General features: G+C 35.5%; 1 protein-coding gene and 1 long non-coding RNA gene across 4 annotated transcripts in view; one reads left to right on the top strand and one right to left on the bottom strand.

Annotated features, from left to right (window-relative positions):
• The window catches only part of LOC149137655 (uncharacterized), a 46,079-nt gene extending 23,956 nt beyond the window's left edge, over window positions 1–22,123 (top strand). For both annotated transcript variants that reach the window (XR_016242598.1, XR_016242596.1), the window contains 4 exons: window positions 12,664–12,854; window positions 13,887–14,069; window positions 16,664–16,792; window positions 21,981–22,123. This is a non-coding gene — a long non-coding RNA (uncharacterized LOC149137655). The remainder of the gene's footprint in view (window positions 1–12,663; window positions 12,855–13,886; window positions 14,070–16,663; window positions 16,793–21,980) is intronic.
• Window positions 7,290–25,689, bottom strand: part of LOC106874364 (rab3 GTPase-activating protein catalytic subunit) — a 44,393-nt gene continuing 25,993 nt past the window's right edge. For both annotated transcript variants that reach the window (XM_089355108.1, XM_014922077.3), the window contains exons 18-24: window positions 23,678–23,759; window positions 21,203–21,305; window positions 19,478–19,599; window positions 16,645–16,741; window positions 16,085–16,185; window positions 13,964–14,182; window positions 7,290–12,930 (exon numbers count right to left, since the gene is read on the bottom strand). In XM_089355108.1, the coding sequence (XP_089211234.1) occupies window positions 12,679–12,930; window positions 13,964–14,182; window positions 16,085–16,185; window positions 16,645–16,741; window positions 19,478–19,599; window positions 21,203–21,305; window positions 23,678–23,759 (976 nt within the window). In that variant the 3' untranslated portion in view covers window positions 7,290–12,678. The remainder of the gene's footprint in view (window positions 12,931–13,963; window positions 14,183–16,084; window positions 16,186–16,644; window positions 16,742–19,477; window positions 19,600–21,202; window positions 21,306–23,677; window positions 23,760–25,689) is intronic.

Below are 25,689 nucleotides of genomic sequence, written 5' to 3'. Positions count from 1 at the left end.
AAGGTATGTTTCTGCCAATGTTTACATTGATAAGCACACTCTATAAACGTGTTTACAAGAGGACTCTTAGAAAAAAGTAGTTCACTATTCCAGAGTTGGCAGAATTCTTGCCTTTATCATGGGAATGAAATGGGGAGAATCAACCAATCTAAATTAAATTGTTTATTATGATCTTTAAGATACCAAATTAATTTACTAAGCCTTGTACTGTTGCGTTTATTACTATCCCTAAATGTAGAGTAATGATTAGAAATTCTTTTAGATAACTGAGAAGAACTACTTATGTAAAAAAAAGACATCAGTGCTGGAAGTAATTTTACACTGGTATATAGAGTTTTTAGTCTTAGAATTACTAGACATAAACTTAATTCTGTTGGAATAACTTTGTTGTTAATATTTCTAGGGGTATGTTTAGTATTAGCTAAATTAATGTTATTATTTTCAGTAATTGGATTCTTATTTAACAGACAAATATTATGTGAAGAGATAATTTGTGATAGATTTTTTGTGTTAGAAAAGCTAATCCTAACCATGTGCAAGTTAATGATCGAGTAATACCTAGAATTCTTTGGAAAATTCTTAATAATAGCTTCACGGAACTGGAAAGGAAGATTAGATTTAATTTGCCCCCCCCCCCATAAAGAATAATGAACCAAATAGTTTTACACCCTTTTATTCCTTTTGGAATAATATTAATGTTGTCTTTGAAACATGTCAGAAGTAAAACAATTTGAATAACACCTGCATTTAAGTCTATTTATTTATTTATATATATTATACAAAATATTTCACATCAACCTGGAATTTCTACCTTTACAAACAGGGTGTTATGTCCTTGTTACTTGTGTGATTTTTTGGTGCCCTGGTAACTGTTCATTTATTTTTTCCGTGTTCATTGTAAACAAGGGGAAAATACACACATCCATATATATATATATATATATATATATATATATATATGTATGTATGTATGTATGTATGTATGTATGTATGTATCATCATCATCATCGTTTAACATCTGTTTTCCACGTTAGCATGGGTTGGATGGTTTGACTGGGGACTGGCAAGCCAGGAGGCTGTACCAGGCTCCAATCTGATCTGGCAAGGTTTCTACAGCTGGATGCCCTTCCTAACACCAACCACTCCAAGAATGTAGTGGGTGCTTTTTACATGCATCGATCACATTCGGATGGTGCTTTTTATGTGCTGCTGGAACGGGGAGCCAGTCAAATGGCACTGGCAATGACCCATGCATGAATGATGCTTATTGCATGCAACCAGCTTATTGTGTGCTACCAGCATGGAAGCCAGTCAGGCTGTATTTACATATGTATGTGTATATATATATAATATATATATATATATATATATGTATGTATATATATGTATGTATATATATATATATGTATGTATATATACATACATATATATATATGTATGTATATATGTGTGTGTGTGTATATATGAGTGTGTGTGTGTGTATGTATGTATGTATATATGTGTGTGCGTGCGTGTGTGTGTGTGTGTGTATGTATATAGGTATGTATATATGTACGTATGTGTGTGTGTGTGTATGTGTGTATTTATATTATAATTTTAATGATAGTTTGAGTCACTTAAGGTTTCATGGGCTGTAGAACACAGCCATCTCATCAGATTAAACAAATTACGAGTTGACAGATTGGTGATAACTGTAGCACTTTATTAGCAGATTTATCTTCATTTGACTAGGTTTTATTGAACAACTTAGTGATTGCTGTAGCTTTTCCATTTTATATATTGGCAACATATGTTTTCATCTATGTTTAGAAATGTGTGTTGAATAAGTCTGGTAGTTTGTTTCAATGTTCTATGATTAAGTTTTATAATTCTTGGAGTCTCAAAGTCTATTTTAGTGATATTTATGTCTCCTACATTTATTTTTTTAATTTCTGTGCTTTGTAGCTATATGAATGTGATGATTTATATTCGAGATTTAGCATTTATGTTTTTGCTTTGTAACAAATGTAGACATCATGGACATATTCTGCTAATGTTTGGCCCCTGCTTCTCGTCCATTAATTCCCAGGCAGTGTTTATATATTTAACACTGTGGACACTGCTAGATTGAATGGTACTGCCTAAGTGTCAAAACCATAATAAATTTGTGAGGCAGCTGATGGTGGATGTATATTATTAATGTACCTGTTGACTGTGAACTTTTTGCATCTTGCCTTCGCATGCTTCTAAATTATCTTTCATTGAAATTCTTGTTCCTGTAGAGTTAAACTTGTTTAAGGTTTCTTGGTTCATGATGCATTTTAATTTTTTTATTTTTTGTATATATTATGTATTGACACTGCATGGTTGTCCTTTGCAGTAATTCTAATTCTGGTAAGAGTAATATTTGTTTAGGAATTTCTAGATTATAGAGTTCTTGTTGCATATATATGCTGGCATCCTCCACATTACAGTTAACTCAAGTTATGGGATTTCATGCTTACAGAAATTGTAACGTATGACCATTAATTTTAGTGTATGACCTGTAATTTCATACTTACAGAAACTTGTATTGCATAGTTTTAAATTAACAGTTTAAAACTCCAGTCAGACGGTACTGGCAACGGCCACGCTCGAAATGGTGTATTTTACGTGGCACCTGCACAGGAGCCAGTTCAGTGGCACTGGCAATGATCTCGCTCAAATGTCTTTACATGTGCCACCGGCATAAGTGCCAGGAAGGCGACACTGGGCAGGCACAGGTGCCATCACGATTTCGCTTCCGCTTGCCCCAACAGGTCTTCGCAAGCCGAGTTTCAATTGAAGAAATTCAGTAGTGTTCATAAATAGTTGGTTACAAAAGCTCTGTACTGAGGTTTGTCAAGACAGAAGGAAGTATACACAGTAGATTCATTTACCAACTAAACCGGCATATCCAAGTTGAGCAGACAGTCATGAAAATTACTTATAAATGGCAAGAGAGTGTATGTAGCAAGTCCACAGGTTACCATGCACTCTAAAAGTTGGCACTGAAAATAAGCCTTTATGCAACCCTTGTACTGAGATGTTCCAGAAGGATCTAGATTGATCTTTCGTGTGATTTCTGGCTGCTGATTGGTTAATAACTAAACCTCTCATGTGAACAAGGTTATGCTATATCATGACTTCAATTTCATAATTCAACGACTTGGTTTTGAATCTTGCTGCAATAGTAAATATTGTCCCTCATCCTCCTAGTAATGCTCAATCCACCACAGTAGTCAACAGTAGTCAACATCTTTTGTAGTAGGAACATACTCTTATGATATTACAATTCTTATTAATTCCCAAATGTATTCCTCTGGAAATGTTTTTGTGTATCTATATTATACCATGTATGTTTAGAAATTGTTTATTTTCATGTATAAAGATGATTGTGTTGCTTGTTTTGTGTTGTTTTCTTGTAGGTTTTTTCTTGTTTTGTTTTTTTGCTTTTTGTGTGTTTTTTTTTAACGTCCATAGGAACACAATCTCACTTAATATGAAAATCGATAGTAAAATTAATCCGCATTATGGCAAGATTTTATTAACCAACTGTTTTTACCATGCCCATTTGGATCTCACTACTTTGTTTTATATATATATATATATATATATATATATATATCATCATCATCATCATCATCGTTTAACGTCTGCTTTCCATGCTAGCATGGGTTGGACGATTTGACTGAGGACTGGTGCAACCGGATGGCTACACCAGGCGCCAATCTAATTTGGCAGTTTCTACAGCTGGATGCCCTTCCTAACGCCAACCACTCAGAGAGTGTAGTGGGTGCTTTTACGTGTCACCCGCACGAAAACGGCCACGCTCGAAATGGTGTCTTTTATGTGCTACCCGCACAAGAGCCAGTCCAGGGGCACTGGCAACGATCTCGCTCGAAAACCCTACAAGGCCAGTCAGGCGGTACTGGCAACGGTCACGCTCAGGATGGTACATCTTATGTGCCACCCGCACAAGAACCAGTCCAGGGGCCCTGGCAACGATCTCACTTGGCTTGCCGGGTCTTCTCATGCACAGCACATTTCTAAAGGTCTCGGTCAGTAGTCATCGCCTCGGTGAGGCCCAATGTTCGAAGGACTTGCCTCACCACCTCAGCCCAGGTCTTCCTGGGCCTACCTCTTCCACGGGTTCCCTCAACTGTTAGGGAGTGGCACTTTTTCACGCAGCTATCCTCATTCATTCTCACCACATGTCCAAACCAGCGCAATCGTCTCTCTTGCACACCACTACTGATGCTTCTTATGTTCAGCTTTTCTCTCAAGATACTTAGACTCTGACGGGTATGCACATTTACATTACACATCCAGCGGAGCATACTGGCTTCATTCCTTGTGAGCTTACGCATGTCCTCAGCAGTCACAGCCCATGTTTCACTGCCATGTAGCATGGCTGTTCGTACACATGCGTCATACAGTCTGCCTTTTACTCTGAGTGAGAATCCCTTTGTCGCCAGCAGAGGTAAGAGCTCTCTAAACTTGGCCCAGGCTATTCTTATTCTAGCAGTTACACTTTCAGCGCACCCGCCCCCACTACTAACTTGGTCACCCAGATAGCGGAAGCTATCAACTACCTCTAGTTTTTCTCCCTGGAATGAGATAGAAGTTGTTTCCTGTTTGTTTACAGTATTTATTGCACCTGAACATCTGCCACATACAAAAACTAACTTTGTAGTTAATCTGCCTTTGATATTGCTGCACCTCTTATGTGTCCATAGCTTGCACCGGGTACATCTTATAGAGTTACTACCTACTCTTTTACTGCATACTGAGCAGGGCCATCTACCTGAAGGGGTTTGTGTTTTATCTACCTTCCAACTTATTAGGATTTTGGTTTTTGCTAGGTTGACTCTAAGACCCTTCGATTCTAGTCCTTGCTTCCACACCTTAAACTTCTCCTCTAGTTCTGATAGTGACTGCGCAATTAGTGCAAGGTCATCAGCATAGAGGAGCTCCCAGGGGCATCCTGTCTTGAATTCCTCTGTGATCGCCTGGAGGACTATGATAAATAGGAGGGGGCTGAGGACGGAACCTTGGTGGAACCCTACCTCTACCCGGAATTCATTACTGTACTCATTTCCAACCTTCACCTTACTGACAGCATCTCTGTACATGGCTCGCACAGCTCTCACTAACCATTCTTCTATCCCAAGTTTCCTCATTGACCACCAGATAAGGGATCGGGGGACCCTGTCAAAGGCTTTCTCCATGTCAACGAAGGCCAGGTACAGAGGTTTATCCTTGGCTAGATATTTCTCCTGCAGCTGTCTCACTAGAAATATGGCATCAGTGGTGCTTTTACCTGGCACGAACCCAAACTGCATCTCATCTAAATTGATTTGCTCCCTAATTAGTTGGGCTATGACCCTCTCCGTAACTTTCATAACCTGATCTAACAGCTTGATGCCTCTGTAATTATTAGTATCTAAAGCGTCACCTTTATATATATGTATCATCATCATCATTCAATGTCTGTTTTCCATGCTGGCATAGGTTGGATGGTTTGACAGGAGCTGGCCAGACTCCAATTGTCTGTTTCAGCATGGTTTCTACAGCTGGAAGCCCTTCTTAATGCCAACCACTTTACAGAGTATGCTAGGTACTTTTTACATGCCGACAGCACTAGCACAAGTTCATTTTACATGGCACTGGCACCTGCAAAGAACATGCCTGTATATACAGATGACTGTGATTTTACTTAGCTTGACATGTTTTCTCAAGTACAGCAAATCACCACAACTCCTGGTCCCTTGTCATTTCGTCACTGAGGCCCAGTGTTTGAAGATCCTTTCTCACCACTTTGTCCCATATCTTTCTGAGTCTACCCTTTCCACAGGTTCCCTCTGCAGTTAAAGATCAGCTCTTCTTTAAGTATCTGTCCTCATCTATATGCATCACATGATCAAACCAGTGCAGTCTTCTCTCTTGCACACAGCATTTTATGCTTCTAATATCCAGTTTTCCTCTTAAATCATTTACACTGTCATATGTGCTCACTGACATTTACCCATCCAGCTGAGTATGCTAGCTTCATTTCTTTCAAGCCTTCACAAATCCTCTAGTCAAAGCCCATGTTACAGTCATGTAGCATAGCAGCATGTACATAGACTTCATACAATCAGCCTGTCACTCTAAGGGAGAGGCCCTTAGTTACCAACAGAGGTAGAAGTTCTCTGAACTTTGCCCAGCCCATTCTTATTCCAGCAACTCCACTTTCAGAACTTCCTCCTCCAGTGCTAACTTGGTTACCTAGGTAACAGAAGATATCTACTACTCCTAAGGATCCCCCTGAGCATTTGAAGAAGTCTTGTCTGTGCATTTTTAGGGCTTATTGTACCTACACATTTATCACACACAAAGTCTGTTTTCTTTGTAAACCTTCATGTCGTACCACTACAGCTCTTATGTGTCCAAATCTTGCACTGGATACAACATATGTAGTTTCTTATATATCAAGTAGGCCATCTCCCTGAAGAGACTTGTGATTTGTCTGTCTGCTTACTAGGACTTTGGTCTTTGCTGAATTAAAGACTTTTAGGTTCCAGGCCTTGCTTCCACACCTGAAATTTCTTCTCTCTCTCTCATATATGTCCCATTCAAGATATTTGATTCCTCTCCTGTATATATTTCCTCTCTAAAGTGGCAAGCTGGCAAAATTGTTACTATGCTGGAGGCATTTCATCTGCCTTTATAGTCTGAGTTCAAATTTCTCTGAGGTCAACTTTGCCTTTCATCCTTTCAGGGTTCATAAAATAAGTACCAGTTGAGCACTGGAACTGATGTAATCAACTTACCCCAGTCTCTGAAATTACTGGCCTTCTACCAAAATTTGAAATCTGAGGTTCTGTAATAGCCAAACCCCAGGCCTTCCTACCCATCTTTTTTTTTAAATTCCCTTTTGATTTCCTTTCTCCATCATCATTCCTGCACATGTGGATGCTGAATGGCTATCCTATCAGAGAGCATGCTGCAAGCTCTCATCAGCACTGATCATATCTGATGCCTAAACTATAAAAATAAACATGCCAAGGAGGGACCCTCTACGAGGTCACTCAACATGCTAAAAATTACAGCCAAATATCTTACAAACAACACCCTACCATGTCAGAACGGAAGAAAACACATTGAATAGTGTAGATCTGAATACATACTACCTTAAAAAGACTAAGTACTTAGTGTGAATATTGTTCATCACAAGTTTCCAAGATCAAATCTTGATTTGGGCTTAAATCAGAACATTTTTTTAAGGAAAAAAAAGACAAAAAGTAAAGTTTTGAAAATAAGAGAAACAAGAATTTTATTTACATAATTTTGAAATAAACACTGAGTAATAATCATTTTATCATTTGTAGAGATGGAGAGGGTTTGCAACACAATGAATAGCATTAAAAAATAGAAAGAATTTAAATCCTAACTGAATTTAATGTTTTATTTATACATAAACTGGTAAACCTACACTGGATATTTCATCCCACCAAAATAGATACAGTACTATAAAACAGAGACAAGTTTCATGTTAGTGCAAATCCATGTACGCAGAGGCGAGTGTGTAAAAAAAATAAAATAAAAATGCAAATAGAATTTGCTAATAGGATTCATAAATGGTGTGACTAAGTTACGTCACAGTGCTGGATTCATAGACAGTGTGACTAAGTTACATCACAGTGGTATATTGAGTGAGATATATATATCTCCACTGTTTTAAGTTGAACAAATAAGAGAGGAGTACTTGATACATATAGTAGAGGATCAATTTCAATAAAAGAATTATACACACACACAACATAATTATATATACATGGATAGGAAATGAAATGAGGAAAAAAATCAATTATGAACTTCATTAGCTTACAGATGTTTCTGCAATAAGATGCAGTGGACTCATAGTCAAGTGCCTGAATAATACCCTATAGCTTCATCAGAACCTTGAATAAGAAGTCTTGTTAAAGGCTCCTGCATCTTATTGCAGTTCATAACATAATGAAGTTCATAACATAACTTCTTTTTTTTCTTTGTCACCTCATTTTCTTATTACCGCTCTATACTCGTATATTGAGGTTGTTAGTCTCACAATGACTAAACAAAATATTAAAATATATAGAGAGATATAATACATAAATATATGTATGTAATAATCTGCGTATATAAATATGTATAATATATAAACATATAACACTAGATTAATAGATAGATAGAAGATAGATATGATAGACAGATGTGGTAGACATACAGACATATGACAGACAGACAGATATGATAGATATACCTCAGCAACTCAGATTTATAGATTGTTTAACACAAAGAGCACCAGATATATAGAAGGCAACCATATACAAGCTTTCTGCAACTTCTTCACAGCTTGTGAACATCTACTCTAGCTCTACTAATGTATAAATTGTGGCCTATAACTTGATGTTTCCAATTTATTTACAAAAGAAACTTCCAAACATAGCACACATATTAGAAATCCTGAATTACCACCCTGCATATAGATATTTACTCCATAACTTTCTATAAAAAAAAGAGAAAAAGCAACCATTGGTTGTATGTTTATTTACTATTTCATCTATAGAATATGAAGCATATTATAACTTTTTTTAGTTTTGATTTCTGATTATTCAATCCTCACTCTCTTCCCTGTGATCGGTGAGCAGGAAAAAATACTGAATGTAATCATTTAAAAATATTTTTAGTTTCTTTTTTACTTAATTTAAAATCATGTTTAGAAAAATAACATTTTGATTGAAAGGACAGCCTCAAATATTAACAATACTGTTACATGAACTTGCATTAAGAGTTTTTCCTATAAACAACCGATCAACAATCAAACTAATTATATCATAGCATTAAATCTATTTATTTTTACTGAAACTAAAATATTTAATCAATATGCTATATAATACATCACACATTCATACACACACACCAGGGTTGTCCTTAATTCGCAAGTGACTTGATTTGAGACAGTTTATTTAAACTGATGCCAATTACATTGTCTTAACACCATTTAAGAAGACACCAAATTTTTTAATATTAATGCTTGAAAATAGATGGAAAAGGAACAAAATAATCTTTATTAGTAGAGCAGCAACTCTTGAAAGTTAACCTCCTTAATTTCAAATGTTTATTGTGATATCAAGGAAGGAACTATACTTGATTGCAATTTTCTAAGTTGTTCCTTTTAGAAAATAACTGAATGACAACCTGTAATATATACTAGTAAATATTTGAAGCCCACTCACCCACACAAAAATGAGGACATCTATTTGGTAATCAGCCTGTAAGAAATAGCAAGCAAATCTTCCCTCAAATTACACTGTACCATGTTAAAATAAGACATGTATCCAGGATAATTTAGACACAAAAACAATAAAACATCAAGATGGGGTGATCAGAGCTTGAACAGCTTTCATTATAGATCTGTTCAAAGCTATACAACAACAATTAATAAATATGAGTGAGCAAACGAAAGATTTCTGGTTACCAGTTCAGCATCAGACTACCAACAAACCCTCATCACCATTTTTGACAAATGTGTTGTGAATAGAAAGACAAAGGCTGCAAAAGTACAAGATAAAAAAAAAGGTTGAAATGGAAGCCAAAAGAAATTGCTTTAGAAGATTAAAAGAAATAGCAGCATGTAGCATCACCATTACCAGTATTCCAGCTAATAACTCTCGTAGCTAAGCCAGAATTAAATGTATTATTACATGCTATCTTTTTGTATCACAAGACAAGAAAGAAACAGCAAATTTGGTGCAGATAGAAAATATAATTAACTCCAATATACAGTCTCAAGAAAATGCCAGATCTCTGCACAAACAGAATACATTTTTTATATACCGTAGACATTAATATTTTGTCTAATATTTATGATAAATGTGAAAATTTATAGTCATGCATATATATATATACACACACATTCATATATATTAGCATATATCTATGTCTATACATATATACATACACACATATACATTCATATATCTACATATTTATATACATAAACATATATCAATATACAGATGTTTGTGTGTATCCATATTTGTATATTATACATGTGTGTGTGTAAATATGCATACACATTTTTGTGTATACATGTATGTGTATATGCCTACATGTGTGTATGTATGTATGTATGTATACTATTCATACATATACAGTCCAAACCCCTCACATATACTCACACAAGGTCTTTATGTGAAATTATTAATCCAAATTTTCACTTCAAAGCTTTGATTCCACTAATGAAGTCATGTGCAGGCAATAAAACTGAGCAACTTTTTTTTTTTGTATGTGTAGACCAATACCCTACTAATATCATAGGTGGATAATTATTAATTAGTATCAAAGTTGAGCAATATTATGTTGTTATATAAACAAATTGAGCAAGCATTTGCTCTTATTTTAAATCTAAATTGAGCAGTTAATTGAGCAGACATTCAAAAACAGGACTATTTTCTTTATGAATAGATAAAACAGACAACAGTACAGATACTATTCATGTATCTGGATAACATTTGTTTGCCACATAGTTTTCTGGCTCCTCTTCTAACATTGTAACAGAAGTGAAGTCTGAGAGAATTAAACTCAGCTTCATAGCATAGAGCCACAACACAACATATAAGATCTAAGATTCATGTTCACATCTTAGAAGCTACAAGCATAGTTCTATATTTGAGATACATGTGTGTATGCATCTCTCTCTCCCTCTCTCTATATATATATAATATAGATTTAATCAAAAGATTAAATGTGGTACTTAAAATGTTTGTGGCACCAGAATTTGGTAGGGTAAAAACCAAAAACAAAATCAAGAGATTTGGTGAATAAAATTTGAAGAAAAGCAACAAAAATGTATTAGGTTATAGCTGTACATACATCTCGTACAAACTTCATTTATATATGTAGTGAGAACACCACATATGCAGCTGAGGAGTACATTTTCATTGCACATCTTATGTGGTGTTCTCACTACATAAATAAATGAAGTTTGTACGAAATGTACGTACTGCTATAACCTAATACATTTTTGTTGCTTGTTGCTTTTCTTCAAATATATATATATATATACTCACACACAGAGACACATTGCTTAATGTCAGATAAATGAGAAAGGAGTACTCAATACACGACTATGATTTTCAATGTTTCATCTGAAGAGCACAGTAGTATGAAACTCAGGTCGCAAGACAAGCTCTCAGCTTCAGTTTTATAAAAAAATGTGTCTGAGTGTATGTATGCGTGCACATGTACATACAAAAATGCATGTATATAAATATATGTAAAGAGAGAGAGAGAGATATATAGAGAGATTAATGAGCAATATGACTGAGTAAAACTTCCATACATTTCAATAACAAAAAAAACAGCAATAATATTGATTTGTTACACTGATTGCAAATCCTCAATAGCACTTATACAGAGGGAGAATAACAATGAGACACTGTGATATCAGTGTCTTATTCAACAGCGTTAGTGACAGCTGAGACAACAACCATGAACTGAAACTAGGTCTCAGTCAGAAGCTAAATGCTACACTGGAAATCAGCCACCTTAAAACCTATATAAACTCTAATACTTGCATTCAACACTACTCATCATTTATACATCAAATACATCATCTATTACATATATATATGTGCATATATGTAGACACACAAATACCTGTGGAGTTAAGACACAGCCTTTTCCATAAGGTATATTTAAAGTGACAAGCAGAGAGTCTGTAAGCAATTCTATTATCTCCTAGTGTAGGAAGTGCTTTACATCCAACTGACATACTAATGATGTACACTGTTAGGAAATATGACTGTTTAATTAGTTGATAAATATTCCAGTCATTTGTTTAACCTCCAAAAATGTGTATATATATATATAAATACACACACACACACACGTGTGTGTGTGTATACTCCCACATAAACACATGCCAATATGTATGTGTGTTTGTGTTAGCTTTCTGTATAACATTTTTTTTTTTAATTTTGCAATGCTAGCAAAAGTGTGGGGGAGGGACTTTTATTGGAGCAATTATTACAGTTTGTTACCTTTTTTAATACAAAGATGTAGAACCTGCCTTTATGTAGTAAATAGATAGGTAGGCAGAGAAAGACAAGGAAGATTCAAAGCAAACTAAAGCAAATAGACTTATATATCTTTTCAAAAAATATGGCACCAATATCTGTAGTCTATAGCAAGGCTTAAACTCATTGACCTACATATATGTAAATTTTGTGTGTGTGTGTGCAAGTGTATGCATAAATCTCTTTAGCACTAACAAGAATGTATATCAGAGCATTTCAAAAAATATGTGGTTGTGTCAAAAAAATCAATTTTAGCAAAAGAAAGAAAAAGGTATTTATCAAAATAAAAATGTTCTTTTACATTCTCAGTTGGGTTTGGAAATAATCACAGAATAAAGTAAGTGGGAGAATAGAGGGAGGAGCACTTTTTGTATTTAACATTGAGCTGTAGAAATAATATGTTGCTATCATCTTTAACAAAAGGAAGATCTTGCTTCATTTAATAATTTGCTTTCATTTCAAAGTAAGATATCAACAAAAGGAAGAAGAATTTGTGACAAGATTTTTCATTTGTTTTCCCTCCCTTTCTTTTTTCTTTTTTTCTTTTATTTTTTTAAAGAGATTGAGACGGTGTTCATTCAAAAAGTGTATCAGAGGTGTAAGCACCAGCTAAACGATAATCTCCATCCACTAATACACAGTACATCCTCTGAGGAAGAGATCGAGAATAGGGAGCAGGCCTCGGAACTATGGTACGGAGGATGTATTCCCTCCCACTTGGTTCAGGAAAGTCAGGCACTGTACTTGGAGGTTTGTACTTCTCAGTTTCAGCATTGCCATTTGGTTGGTCTTCAGATGATTCATCTTCTAAAATAAGATGGGCTGCCTGAAATTTTTGAGATCAGGGAAAAAAATTAATATTAGGCATTTTATTTTCACCAATTACATGATTTTTTAAAAAGAATTCATTAACATAATCATGAGCATTACTATTATCGTTGTCATCTTACTCAAAATTACTTTTGACACCATAAGATTATTGTATAGCCTCCAAAATTGATACTCTCATAGTATCAGTTACTAAATAGAGCCAGTCTCATCTTCATTGCCACCTGCTGTTATCTACTCCCTTCCATAAAGAAGATAGTATTTAAAGTATATGTGCTTTTATTCTTGTTATATACACACACAGAGGTTTTCATGCTGATACAATTTTATAGCATAAAGAGAATGAGATAAATCTGTCCCAGTACTACTCTTGAGAAAACATTAGGTTAAGTAATGGAAATCACTAAATATTTCTGAGTAGCAACCAAATCATTATATTGTTGTTGCTTAGGCTCCATATCAACCCTGATCAAGGTGATTCAAGAGAAATTTGATTGCTATTTTTAGCAAGTCGGTAACCACATTGCAGCTCATTCATCAGTTTGATTTCCATGAAATGTTCAAGCCTGTGTTTTCATCAGTTGCACAGTAGTCAATGTTTCTAACATGTTAATAACAAGATAGCAGAAAGATAATAAAACTAAATACTGATTCTATTACTTCACCATTCTAATAATAATAATAATAATAATAAAACCCTTTCTACTAGAGGCACAATGCTTGAAATTTGGGGGGAGGGGCTTGTCAATTATATTGACCCTAGTTCTCAACTAGTACTTACTTCATCAACCCCAAAAGATGAAAGGCAAAGTCAACCTTGGTGGCATTTGAACTCCAAATATAAGGCTGAAAGAAATTCCACTAAGCATTTTGTACTGCATGCTAATAATTCTGCCAGCTCACTGCCTTAATAATAATAGTAATAATAATATTAATAATACTGATTTCTTACAGATTTACTTGAATTATTACATTACTCAGGGATAAATGTAAGCATAAAGAAAAAAAGAAAACCAAAGAAATTATCAAACCTTTTGAGCAGCAACAAACAATTTGTGTATTACAGAACCAGCAGGTCCATATGGACCTCCACGCACAATAACTTCTGACTGTTGCAAAAGGCTAGACACAAAGAGAGTGAGTTCTTCTTCAGCTTCTTTCTGTTCAAGCAAGTCTTTTGTGAATTTGTTTTTCAGGGACTTGGCACGGGCAATCACTGTTTCAGCTAATGAGATCATTTGGATCAGATCCTGGAGATGAAAAAAAAATACTTCTTGAACTGCCATTTAATCTTGAGGCACATAATACAAGTACTGAAATAAGATATACATTATGATAGGTAACTTTGTGAAAGGGACAGTGAGTCTCATAGTCCATTGGTTATCAGCTATACTTGTGGAAAGATTTGAATTTATAGAAGTGATAATGATTATTTAATGTCCAGTTTTCCATGCTCACATGGGCCAGAAGGAATTTTACTGAAGTGGATTTTCTATGGCCAGATGCCCTCCTTGTTGCCAACCTCCACCTGTTTCTAAATAAGGTAATATCTACCCCATATGATTTTATGGAAGATTGGGAACAAAGGACACCACTTACATGAAGAAAGTAATGCATGCATGTATGTATACATATATATGTATATATGAAAACAGCTACCAAATACATATATATATATATGAAAACAGCTACCAAATCATCATCATCGTTTAACGTCCGCTTTCCATGCTAGCATGGGTTGGACGATTTGACTGAGGACTGGTGGAACCCGAAGGCTACACCAGGCTCCAATCTGATTTGGCAGAGTTTCTACAGCTGGATGCCCTTCCTAACGCCAACCACTCCGAGTGTAGTAGGTGCTTTTACATGTCACCGGCACGAAGGCCAGTCAGGCGATACTGGCAATGGCCACGCTCAAAATGGTGTATTTTATGTGCCACCCGCACAAGAGCCAGTCCAGGGGCACTGGCAACGATCTCGCTCGAAAGTCTTTACGTATGCCATGGGCACAAGTGCCAGAAATGCGACGCTGGGCACAGATGCCATCCCAATTTCGCTTTCACTTGCTCCAATAAGTCTTCGCAAGCTGAGTTTCATATCCAATGAAGGAGACGACGTTGGCATGGGTGCCAGTTGTAGAATTTAGTTCGGTTTTGATTTCACTTGCCTCAACAGATCATCGCAAGCGGAGTTTAGTGTCCAATGAAGGAAAGGTACGCATAAGTGGGCTGGCTACACCCCTGGCAGAGGCCTTGGATTGAGGTCTCACTTGGCTTGCCGGGTCTTCTCATGCACAGCAAATATATATATAATATATACACCTGTTTTCAAAGTAATATTTCCCCATGATCAGATATGTTTTTCACGGAAGAATGGGAACAAACAATTTCACTTATATGACAATGATGCTCATTTACAGCTGTCATGTCTAGGCAAAGGTACATACATATGTATATACAATGTACAATGAGCTTCTTTCAGTTTCCATCTACCAAATCCACTCTAAAGGCTTTGGTTGGCCTGGAACTATAATAGAAGACACTTGCCCAAGGTGCCATGCAGTGTGACTGAACTCAAAATCACATGGTTAGGAAACAAGCTTCTTAAGCACACAGCCACACCTACACCTATATATATTGTTGTTGCTGGCACTCTGTCGCTAACGACGTCGAGGGTTCCAGTTGATCCAATCAACAGAACAGCCTGCTCGTGAAATTAATGTGCAAGTGGCTGAGAACTCCACAGACACATGTACCCTTAACATAGTTCTCGGGGATATTCAGCGTGACACAGTGTGACAAGACTGACCCTTTGAATTACAGGCACAACAGAAACAAGAAGTGAGAGAAAGTTATGGTGAAAGAGTACAGCAGGGTTCGCCACCATCCCCTGCCGGAGTCTCGTAGAGCTTTAGGTGTTTTCGCTCAATAAACACTCACAACGCCCGGTCTGGGAATCGAAACCGCAATCCTATGACAGCGACTCTGCTGCCCTAACCACTGGGCCATTGCGCGTCCACACCTATGTATATATATATATATATATATATATATACTTCCTTATAGGCAGAATTAACTTGTAGTACATAATGTTACATAACTCTCCAAGCAAAATAATCTGAACTAAGATATGAAAATTAGCAGTAACCTCACCTCATATTTCCGTACCCCAGGAGAGGTTGAACGGGTTACTTTTGCAGCTTTGGAAATAATTTGGTCAAGAAGTTGCTTCAATTTGGGAAACTCTTGGTCTTCTGCCAATAAACAAAGCACAAATCATAAAAATCATATGAATTACAAACCAATGAAGGAATCTTCACATAGTTGTTCAACTTGCTAAAAAGAGTAGCCACAGAGCTCTCAAATCAATCTTATAACCTTAAAAGTAGAATGACACATTGGATATTGTAGACTTACATACACTATGTCTTGTAAAATGATGGGATGCTCACAGTTGGAATGTCTTTTGCCACAGGTCACCTTGATCTGGTTGACCTGGGATCACACGTCATATTCTTCTGCAGTTTTATAATTTGTACCATTAATAACAATAGCTATGAGGTCTGTCCATGTCTATCATACTAACTATATGTCAAGAGAATTTTTCAGGATAAATGAGGCAACAGTAGTGTTTCTTTTCTTTAAAAAAAACCCACTAAGTTCTATAATCTACAGGTATTAATGGAACACAAATTATATAAAATTATATTTACCTTCTTGAATAATTTTCAGGATGGCAGTATGTGAAAGTACTGGTAACAGGTATTCAACAAGCTGAGGTGGTTTCAGAGACATCAAGAAATGAAGCACCTGTTGATGACAAACCCAAATCATGAGTGATATATGATATTTACAAAAGATGTAAGTGTTAAATTATGATAACAACTGTGTCCTTTTTATTACATATCTTCCTCTTCTGATTTACAAGATAACATTTTAACTTCCATTTCTTCTCCTTCCTTCCTATGACATCTCTGCATTTAGTTCTTGTGTTCTGTCTTCTCTCTTTCCTAGAAATGTATCCTTCTGAAACTCCCTCACTGTCTAATTCCTTCATAAACCTATGACATCCAAAATTTCAAAATGACTAACCATATTAGCTATATCTAATTGTATCTGTTATCCACTTAAGAAGAGCTTTGAAAGATTATAAGGAACTGGTCTTCTTGCAACTATAAATTTGGAACCCTTCATTATCATTGTTTTAATATCCGCTTTTCCAAACTTGCATGAGTTGGATTCGGTTTATTGACATAGATTTTCTGTAGCTGAATGCCCTTCCTGTCCTGAGTAAGGTAATATTTTCTCATGGCCAGACATGTTTTCACAGAATATTGCATTCATTTACAACAACTATGCAATGTCAGGACAAGGAGACACAAATACACACTTACACATATGCATGCATACACACACACACACACACATATGATGTGCTTCTTTCAATTTCCATCTACTAAATCCACTCACAAGGCTTAGTCAACCTGAGACTATAGTAGAAGACACTTGCCCAAGGTACCATGCAGTGAGACAGAACCTAAAACCATGTGGCTGAGAATCAAACTTCTTAACCAAACAGCTATGCTTGCAACTAAATGGTGATAACAATAAACAGTTTATGAATAAGAAATAATTCTTTAGGAAAGTTTTGTTAAGTGCCTTCTCAAGGACACAATACAACAGCCAGGTAAAGGATGATTTTAGAACTGAAACGTCAAAACGTGGTCAAAAGATAAATGAACAGAAATTAAAATAAAAAGGGAATAAATATTAGACATGGTGAATAAAAGTGATGGGAGGAAAGGAAACATGAAATGACATTTATTTGCTAAGTCAATTCTTCATTTACATAACAGATTAAAGGTGTTTGCTCACATTTTGGTAATCCCAGGTACTAAATCATTTGCCATCTTGAAGCATTTTTGCCTACACACACATACACACAAGATAACCTCTTAACTTCCTTCCTTCCTACTGTATCTCTGCACTTAGATCTTGTGTTGTTTTTTCTCTTCCCTAGAAATTTATCCTCCTGAAATTCCTTCACTGTCTAATTCTTTCATCAACCTATGACATCCAAAATTTCACAATGACTATCAACTATATTAATCTTCAGTATTTACTGGAAACTGGAACCTATGTATGCTCGCAACCATAAGCATGACTTACGTTGTTACTCATAGCATCACTCTCACCCAGAACTACTCATACTAAAACAGTGAAATAACAGATTCTCAGGATCTGGAAACAAGATAGAATTATTACAATTCTAAAACTCAACAAAAACCTCAAGCTGCACAGACCCCCACCACCACATGAAAATAATCACCTTCACAGACTACTCCAACAGCATTTGGAAAACACTGTCTCTCCCAATGATCCCAGGCAGACATAAACAACACAGTTGCAGCATCAATCCCCTCATTAACCCCAAATACTGTGATAGGGTGCAGCAATTGTTGTACTATGACTCATGTCCACCTTGACGGCCCCTCCCCACTGTTGCCACCTGCGGAATCCACAGGCATATGAAATTAGACTGGACAGCAGAAAAAGAGAGAACATGTCCAGACCATCATACTGCACTCCATAGACTTTATGTTGCAATGTGCAATCAGTAAGTTCACCGCATAAATGATTTGTGCAGACAACTGGCCTAACGGTAAGGATGTAGGGCTCACGATCATACGATATTGAATTCAGTTCCTAGACTGAGCAACACACTCATGTCCTTGAGCAAAACATATCCTTTTTGAGTAGCTGAAGTCTACTTGGCTGAAAATGAGTACCAGCCGAGTGCTGGTGCAATCCTCACTCTCTCCGGATGTCACATCCTGAATGTCCTGCTTGATCAAGAGTGGGACAACCAAGAGGCATCTATGTTATGCAGACACCAAAAACAATCAGTGAAAGAATGGTACAAGCTACCAGGGTATACTCAATTGCAAGTAACAGCTGAACTTCCAAGCTTTAATTAACTAAAGAGCCATGCTCTTTATAGGAGGAAAGGTATGAAACTGTGACAAAAACATTAGTGGAATGAGTAAAGTAAAGCGAATTAATTTCAACCAGGAGATAAAAAGTAGCTCAGCATGAAGGAACTTTTCCCTTGCTTTCCAAAGCTCAGCACTGTTATATGTCAAGTGTTTCATTATCCAAACAGAATAAGGATCCATACAACCAGTGTTCATCTCTGGATTCCAAAACACAAAACAACAGATAACTATATAACTGTATAGGCTGCCAAACTTATCACAAATAGCTTTTCCTATTGGACTAACTGAACACAGTACTTCAAGCCAACAAATCACTGGTCAATTCCAGTGTTGCCAATGCATAGAACAGTAAGTTATAACCACCATAATAACTATTTGGAGCAAGGTGAACTCAGCCACTGAGAGTTGTCTTGAGCAATGAAGAGATATAAACTGTTGACTTCTTAGCAGGGTGCTTTGTACTCTATCAACTCAACCATTTCTAATTATCCCTAACACAGAAATAAAATATAACAAAAGTTGGGTTCTTTTTTAACCAACAAAAACTTACCTTCTCTGCTTCTTTAGTATCATCAAAAAGTCGCTTTTGTCTATGTGAAGGTACAGCACGAGCCCCTTGCCAAACTTCTGACCACATATTCCCAGGAATCTTCATTCTTTGACTCAACTGGCCTAAAAATGAAAACATTAAATATTGCACAAATCAGTATAACAATACAACCAAAATTACTGTATGCTTATTCTGGAGCCAAACATACAGGTGGAACAAAAATTTCAAACAGTCCACTGAGAGAGCCCCTATGCAGTCATTGACCCTGCAAGAAATGCCAGTCGAATACAAGGGAGAATCATCTTGTTCAAAATAGCAGTCAAATTCCCTTCAAAATACACCCAATCATTTTAAAAAGAGAATATACAGTTAAAGGAAGGCCAGGAAGAGAATTAATAGGCATCGTTTGCTGGAAATGTGACAAGCAAATCCAAATTTTAAGTGACACCACAATGACATCAACAACAAAAATAATGATTTCTTTTATTGGCCATTCATAAGAGCCCCATACATTGAGAACAGTACAAAAGACAACTGCAAACTAGAAATAGTAAGGCATTTACACTGAGTAAACAAGTGAGATCAAAAATATCTCAAAAGGAACATGAATAAAAAATAAAACAGAAAAAAACAAAATAATAAAATCACCAAAATAGCAGGGTGTGGGGGCAATTAGGTAAGGTATATCAGAGCTTCTCCACACAACCCTCGCATTACCCTAAGGCAAGTTCCTTCTCTCAGTTTTTGCTGCCAGCCATTAGCCACATAATTAGAGCAAGCCCGTTTAGGCATACCAATTTCACCACTTTAATAAATTTTATGAAAGGTGGGTTAGAGAGAATACTTGAAGTTGATGAAAGTATGCCCCAAGGAGACCAGCTGTGTCCTCAATCCTTTCAACTACATTTATACAAATTCCTTTGCCACACCCACCAAGTAATGGAAAACTACCGACTCTTCTTTGTCAAAAGGAGTGAGTTGATCTTCAGAACAGACTCAACAGATAGCCAAATCTGTACCCCTACATGACAATTGTTCAACATAAACCCACAAATCAGCAATATGTGCAGGACAGTTTTATCACTTTATATATACCTCAGATGAGTCTGATAATTCTGGACAAGGCCAAAGACTTTAGAAAATTATCCATAATTCCCAACTGAAACTCCTTCAAGAAAGACAACACAGACTGTCCTCGCTGATGCTCAGAATCACATCATTATTCAGATTCTCCTTAATCCTCATTAAACTTTAAAATATGTGTGTTTCGTCATCTTCTATCTGCATTGCTGCAGATAGAATGCAATGACATCAGGCAATAACAACATTACATGTGGTCTCAGGTTCCATCCCACTGTGTGGCACCATGTGCAAGTGCCTTCTCAAGTGCCTTCTACTATAGCCTTGGGCTGACCAAAGCCTTATGAGTGGATTTTGTAGATGAAAAATGGAAGAAGCTTATCACACACATACATATATAGATAGATATGCATATGTTTGTATAATTCCTTGCCTTGATATCACTTGAGACATTGTCCATTTCTAGTCTTCCATGAAAAATGTCTGGCCATGGGGAAATATTAGCTTCCTTGGAAGCAGGTGACAGTTAGCAGCAGGAAAGGCATCCAGCAAAAGAAAACCTGCCTCAACAAATTCTGACTGACCCAAGCAAGAATGGAAAAGTGAACATTAAGTGAAGATGATAATGTTTCTTATTTCATTTACCTTTAACAACAACAACACCATTCTCATCAACTTGTTCATCAACCCAATCACGAGGTGAATACCATCGGACAAAGTCTTCTAACATACATCCAGGGTTTGCAGCCTGCAAAATAATTAAGATATATTTTTAATATAGGATGCAGTTACCAAATTTGACAGATTCTGATAAGAGAATAAAAAGAAGTCGTTTTAGTTCCTTTAAGATTTTTAAATAAGTGAAAATAGAATTAAAAGGAAATAGCTTTAATATTACATTAAAAAAGCTTTGTTTGAAAAATCATGAATAATTTTTAAAAATAGATGTTAGAAATGATGTAAATTGATGAAGAAGGTCAAAATAATTACTGTAATTCTTTTAGATTAAAACTTTATATAGATTCATTCATCTTGGACCAGAGTTAACTTCCACCAGAATCAACTTTCATCTAACTGGATCAATAAAAATGAGTAACTGCAATTATGTGATGTCAGTTCAGTCAGTTATACAACTCTCTTACAAAAAAAACAGTATGGTCTTATGACTCAAGGAGTAATTCTTATTAGGAAGAAGAATAGGATGTGTTGAATGGTTATATTACAAAGTAGAATAATATGACTTAGACAAATAACATTACCATATTTATCATAGTCTAGATAATCAAACATACAAACTGATTTGTTATTCAAAAGCATACATTTAGTCATAAAACACGCGTTTCAAATATTTATTTTCCTTTAAATTTATAATTGCAAATCATGTTATCCGTGTCAAAAATAATGATTTACCTCTTTTTAACAGAAACAAGGCCAATCTTTATGAAGAAGAGTATGAAAATCACCTGAGTTAACTCAGTATATCTCTCTACACTACAGATGTTATCCAAGAGAAAGGCAAAGACTAATACAACTTGGCACCTCATTTCAACAGCTGAGTGAACTGGAGCAACGTAAAATAAAGTATTTTGCTCAAGAACACGACACACAACCCAGTCAAGGAATTGAACTCACAACTTCGTGATTGTAAGCCCACTACTCTAACTACTGAGCCATGCACCTTCAATAATATATATATATATATATATATATATATATATATATATATATATATATATATATATATATATATATATATATATATATATATATATATATATATATATATATATATATATATATATATATATATATATATATATATATATATATATATATATATATATATATATATATATATATATATATATATATATATATATATATATATATATATATATATATATATATATATATATATATATATATATATATATATATATATATATATATATATATATATATATATATATATATATATATATATATATATATATATATATATATATATATTAGTGTGAACTGAAAACTTCATTAGCCCTTACTCAAAGTTTCATCTTCTTTGATGAAATTTTGTTATCCCTCTCCTCTCTTCACCATATTTTATGCCTTTATCATTTTCACACTATACAGAAGCTGGCATGCAAGCAAAGATGTGATTGTGAGATCAAGAAATGGCTATTTTGTGAAAAATGCACCCAGTACACTCAGTAAAGTGCAAAGACCCTTTAGTCTTCTAGAAGACATGGCATCTCACTAGTGCTGGTGCTACAAAAAAAAAGCAGCCAGTACCTTTTGTAAAGTGATTGGTGTTAAGAAAGATATCCTGCTGTAGAAATCAAGCCAAAAATAAAACTTCAGTAAGACAAGACTCCACATGTGAACACACAACTGACTGTAATGTCCTGTCCAACCCATATCAGTATGGAAAGAAGATGTAAAACAATGATGATGATCACATTAGTGAGTCTTATATTTTGAAGTCACTTGTAACACATTCCTGATTAAGTAAGGTTGTTAATCCATCCCCCCAGCCTTTCCAAATTGCAGCTAAAACATAAAAGATTAATTAAAGATTGCTTGAAGATTAGGACAAGAAACTCAGAGCAATGGTTAGTGTAGTTTTTAGAATACAATATGTAAGATGAAACACTACAAAATGTATTGCATACTCTTTTCTTTTTTCATCCTTTGTGTTCACATGTTACTTTGTACTTTAACACATACTAAAAGTTCTACACAACCTCTGTCCATCAGCTTTCACTTACAAAGTTTTGGTCAACCCAAGAAAACACTTGCCAAAAGTACTGCAGAGAGGGATTGAACCCAAAACTGCATGCTTGCAAAACAAAAATAATTAATTCTTGGCCATGGCTATGTTGGTACCATATTCTAGCAGAAATATCTCAAATTTCACTCCTACATGCTTCAGCTATAATTTGAAAAGGAATTAATAAGATTTCTTTACTAGGAATGTGATACAAGTGAATCTAAACAAGAACTGTACTTCAGTAATGTGATGTTGCTAATATTAAAAATTATTATAATTAGTCTCATTTGTTTCTTCTGTAATCAAAAGACAAAACAATTATAAAAAAAATAAATTAATGAAATTTACATCACCTTAAAAGATTCCATATCAGATAGTAGACAAGCACTCTGCATCCTGGCTCTTAGTTGGGACCCCTCAGCTGATGAACCCAGTCTGCAAGAAATAAACACATGAAGCATTAACAGATTATAATCTTGTCTGTCGGTATGAACATGCTGAATGGTATTCACTTTTGACTTGGCAGAAGAACCAACTTTTTGTCAGAAAAATGGAAAACTAAACATTGAAACTGAGAAGATGAAATAAATAGTTGAATATAACTTAATGTGAATTTAGAAGAAACAGAAGGCCACACGAAGAACTACAGCACATATAGTTTATACATTTGTACTAGTTCTCTATTTCTTCTATGAATCAAAATTGTTTTAATAAAATCAGTTGTTTGCTCTATTCCTATTTTCTTAATTAGCTAATAAATATAAACACTGTTCTTCTATACTAAAGTAACCTTATAAGAAAAATTGTAGTTCAAGAACCAGTGATTTATGCAAATATAACTATAAAGTATAACATAGAGTCATTATGAGAGTAAATTTGAACTTATCTTATCGAATAAATGTTATATGTTTCAATTAGAAAATTAATTTATAAAAAGACCAGAAAATATTAAGTATAGCAGAGTCAATGAGGGAGACAACTTTCTTCATCAACACTGAAAATTCCATCACTTTATATAACATAACATAAATTGTTTTTAACTCGAAGCACAATGTCACAAACTGTGCTAGAGGATATAGAGCATTATATCGATTCTGCTTGACTAGTACTTATTCACTAACCTCCAAATGAACAGCAAAGTCGATTTTGGTGGAGTTCAAATTAAGAGCGTAAATAAACACAAGTAAATACCAATAAGATTTTCGTCTGATGCCCTACAGATCCTGATGATCCAATCACAAGAGGTAGTTATGATGTTTGTGCTTTGAAAAGGAGATAAACAATGTAATGTAAATGGAAGATCAAAACCAAACTCTTATCTCTATTTACCTGGAATTATGACTACAACCAGAATTAAGAAAACTTTGAACCAACAAAATTTTTCCTTGTAACTTAAGATCAGTTTGCTGCCATATACCGAATTATGGATGCAGGACATGGCATTAAACGAAATCCTGCTGTAAAAAGAAACCCCAATACCAACTGCTTATATAAAAAAAACTCGTTCCTACCCACCTTGTATTCTGAAGGTCCACCCTGACATATGACCCCTACCAATTTTCTCACTTTCCAGCTTCATCCAATTATTCCTAATCTCTCTTCTAAAATGTGAGTAAGTTGCAAGGCTACACACAGCAAGAAACGTGTTCTGTTCTGGAGCCTTTTCTTTTATACTTTACCCATCTTTATACTGCAACTCCAAGCATAAAGTTGCAACCTCGCTCGTGCAAGTGGAACAAAAAAAGTATCCAGTGCATGCTGTAAAATGCTTTGCATATCTGAGCAAGAGGACAAAGGTTTGGGTCGTCAGGTTTCTGGACATTCCTGTCTTGCTTTACAGTTGGGTGACTTAGACACTGTCTGGAGCCCTTTGGAACTGCCTGAACTCCTTAGGAACCAGGATACTTAGCAGGATTATGGACTGCCATTGGTTGGATTTCATATTCAACCAACAACTATACTCAGAAACTGGGATGCATCATGCTACCTGTATGACGCATGACTGTTTGGTCATGATGCTTGGTTTTTCTGAGTCGGATTCTGCATACCATCTTCCCTTTTCTGAGGATCCAACTGGGGTGACGGCTCGAGTTGGTCACCTACCTCACGGTCATGACAGATGAGGAGGTATCTAGCAAAGACGGGCACTGACTGGATCACTGCTCAGAGTGTCACCCAGGATGACCTGAGCAGATCCCAACAAAATGGTGGATGTAGCAATACACAGCAATGGTGCATGCCCCACTGACCCAACCTCAGATGCCCTTCCTGTCACCAACTCTCGCTTGTTTCCAAGCAAGGTAATATTTTCCCATAGCTAGACATGTAGAAGACAGAAAAGTAATGACAATAATGCTCATTACAA

This window comes from Octopus bimaculoides, chromosome 1 (assembly GCF_046866305.1).
Source record: "Octopus bimaculoides isolate indiv1 chromosome 1, ASM4686630v1, whole genome shotgun sequence".
In the NCBI taxonomy this organism is placed as follows: Eukaryota; Metazoa; Mollusca; class Cephalopoda; order Octopoda; family Octopodidae; genus Octopus; species Octopus bimaculoides.
Note: the sequence above shows the minus strand (reverse complement) of the source record. Positions and strands in the feature narration are given on the sequence as shown.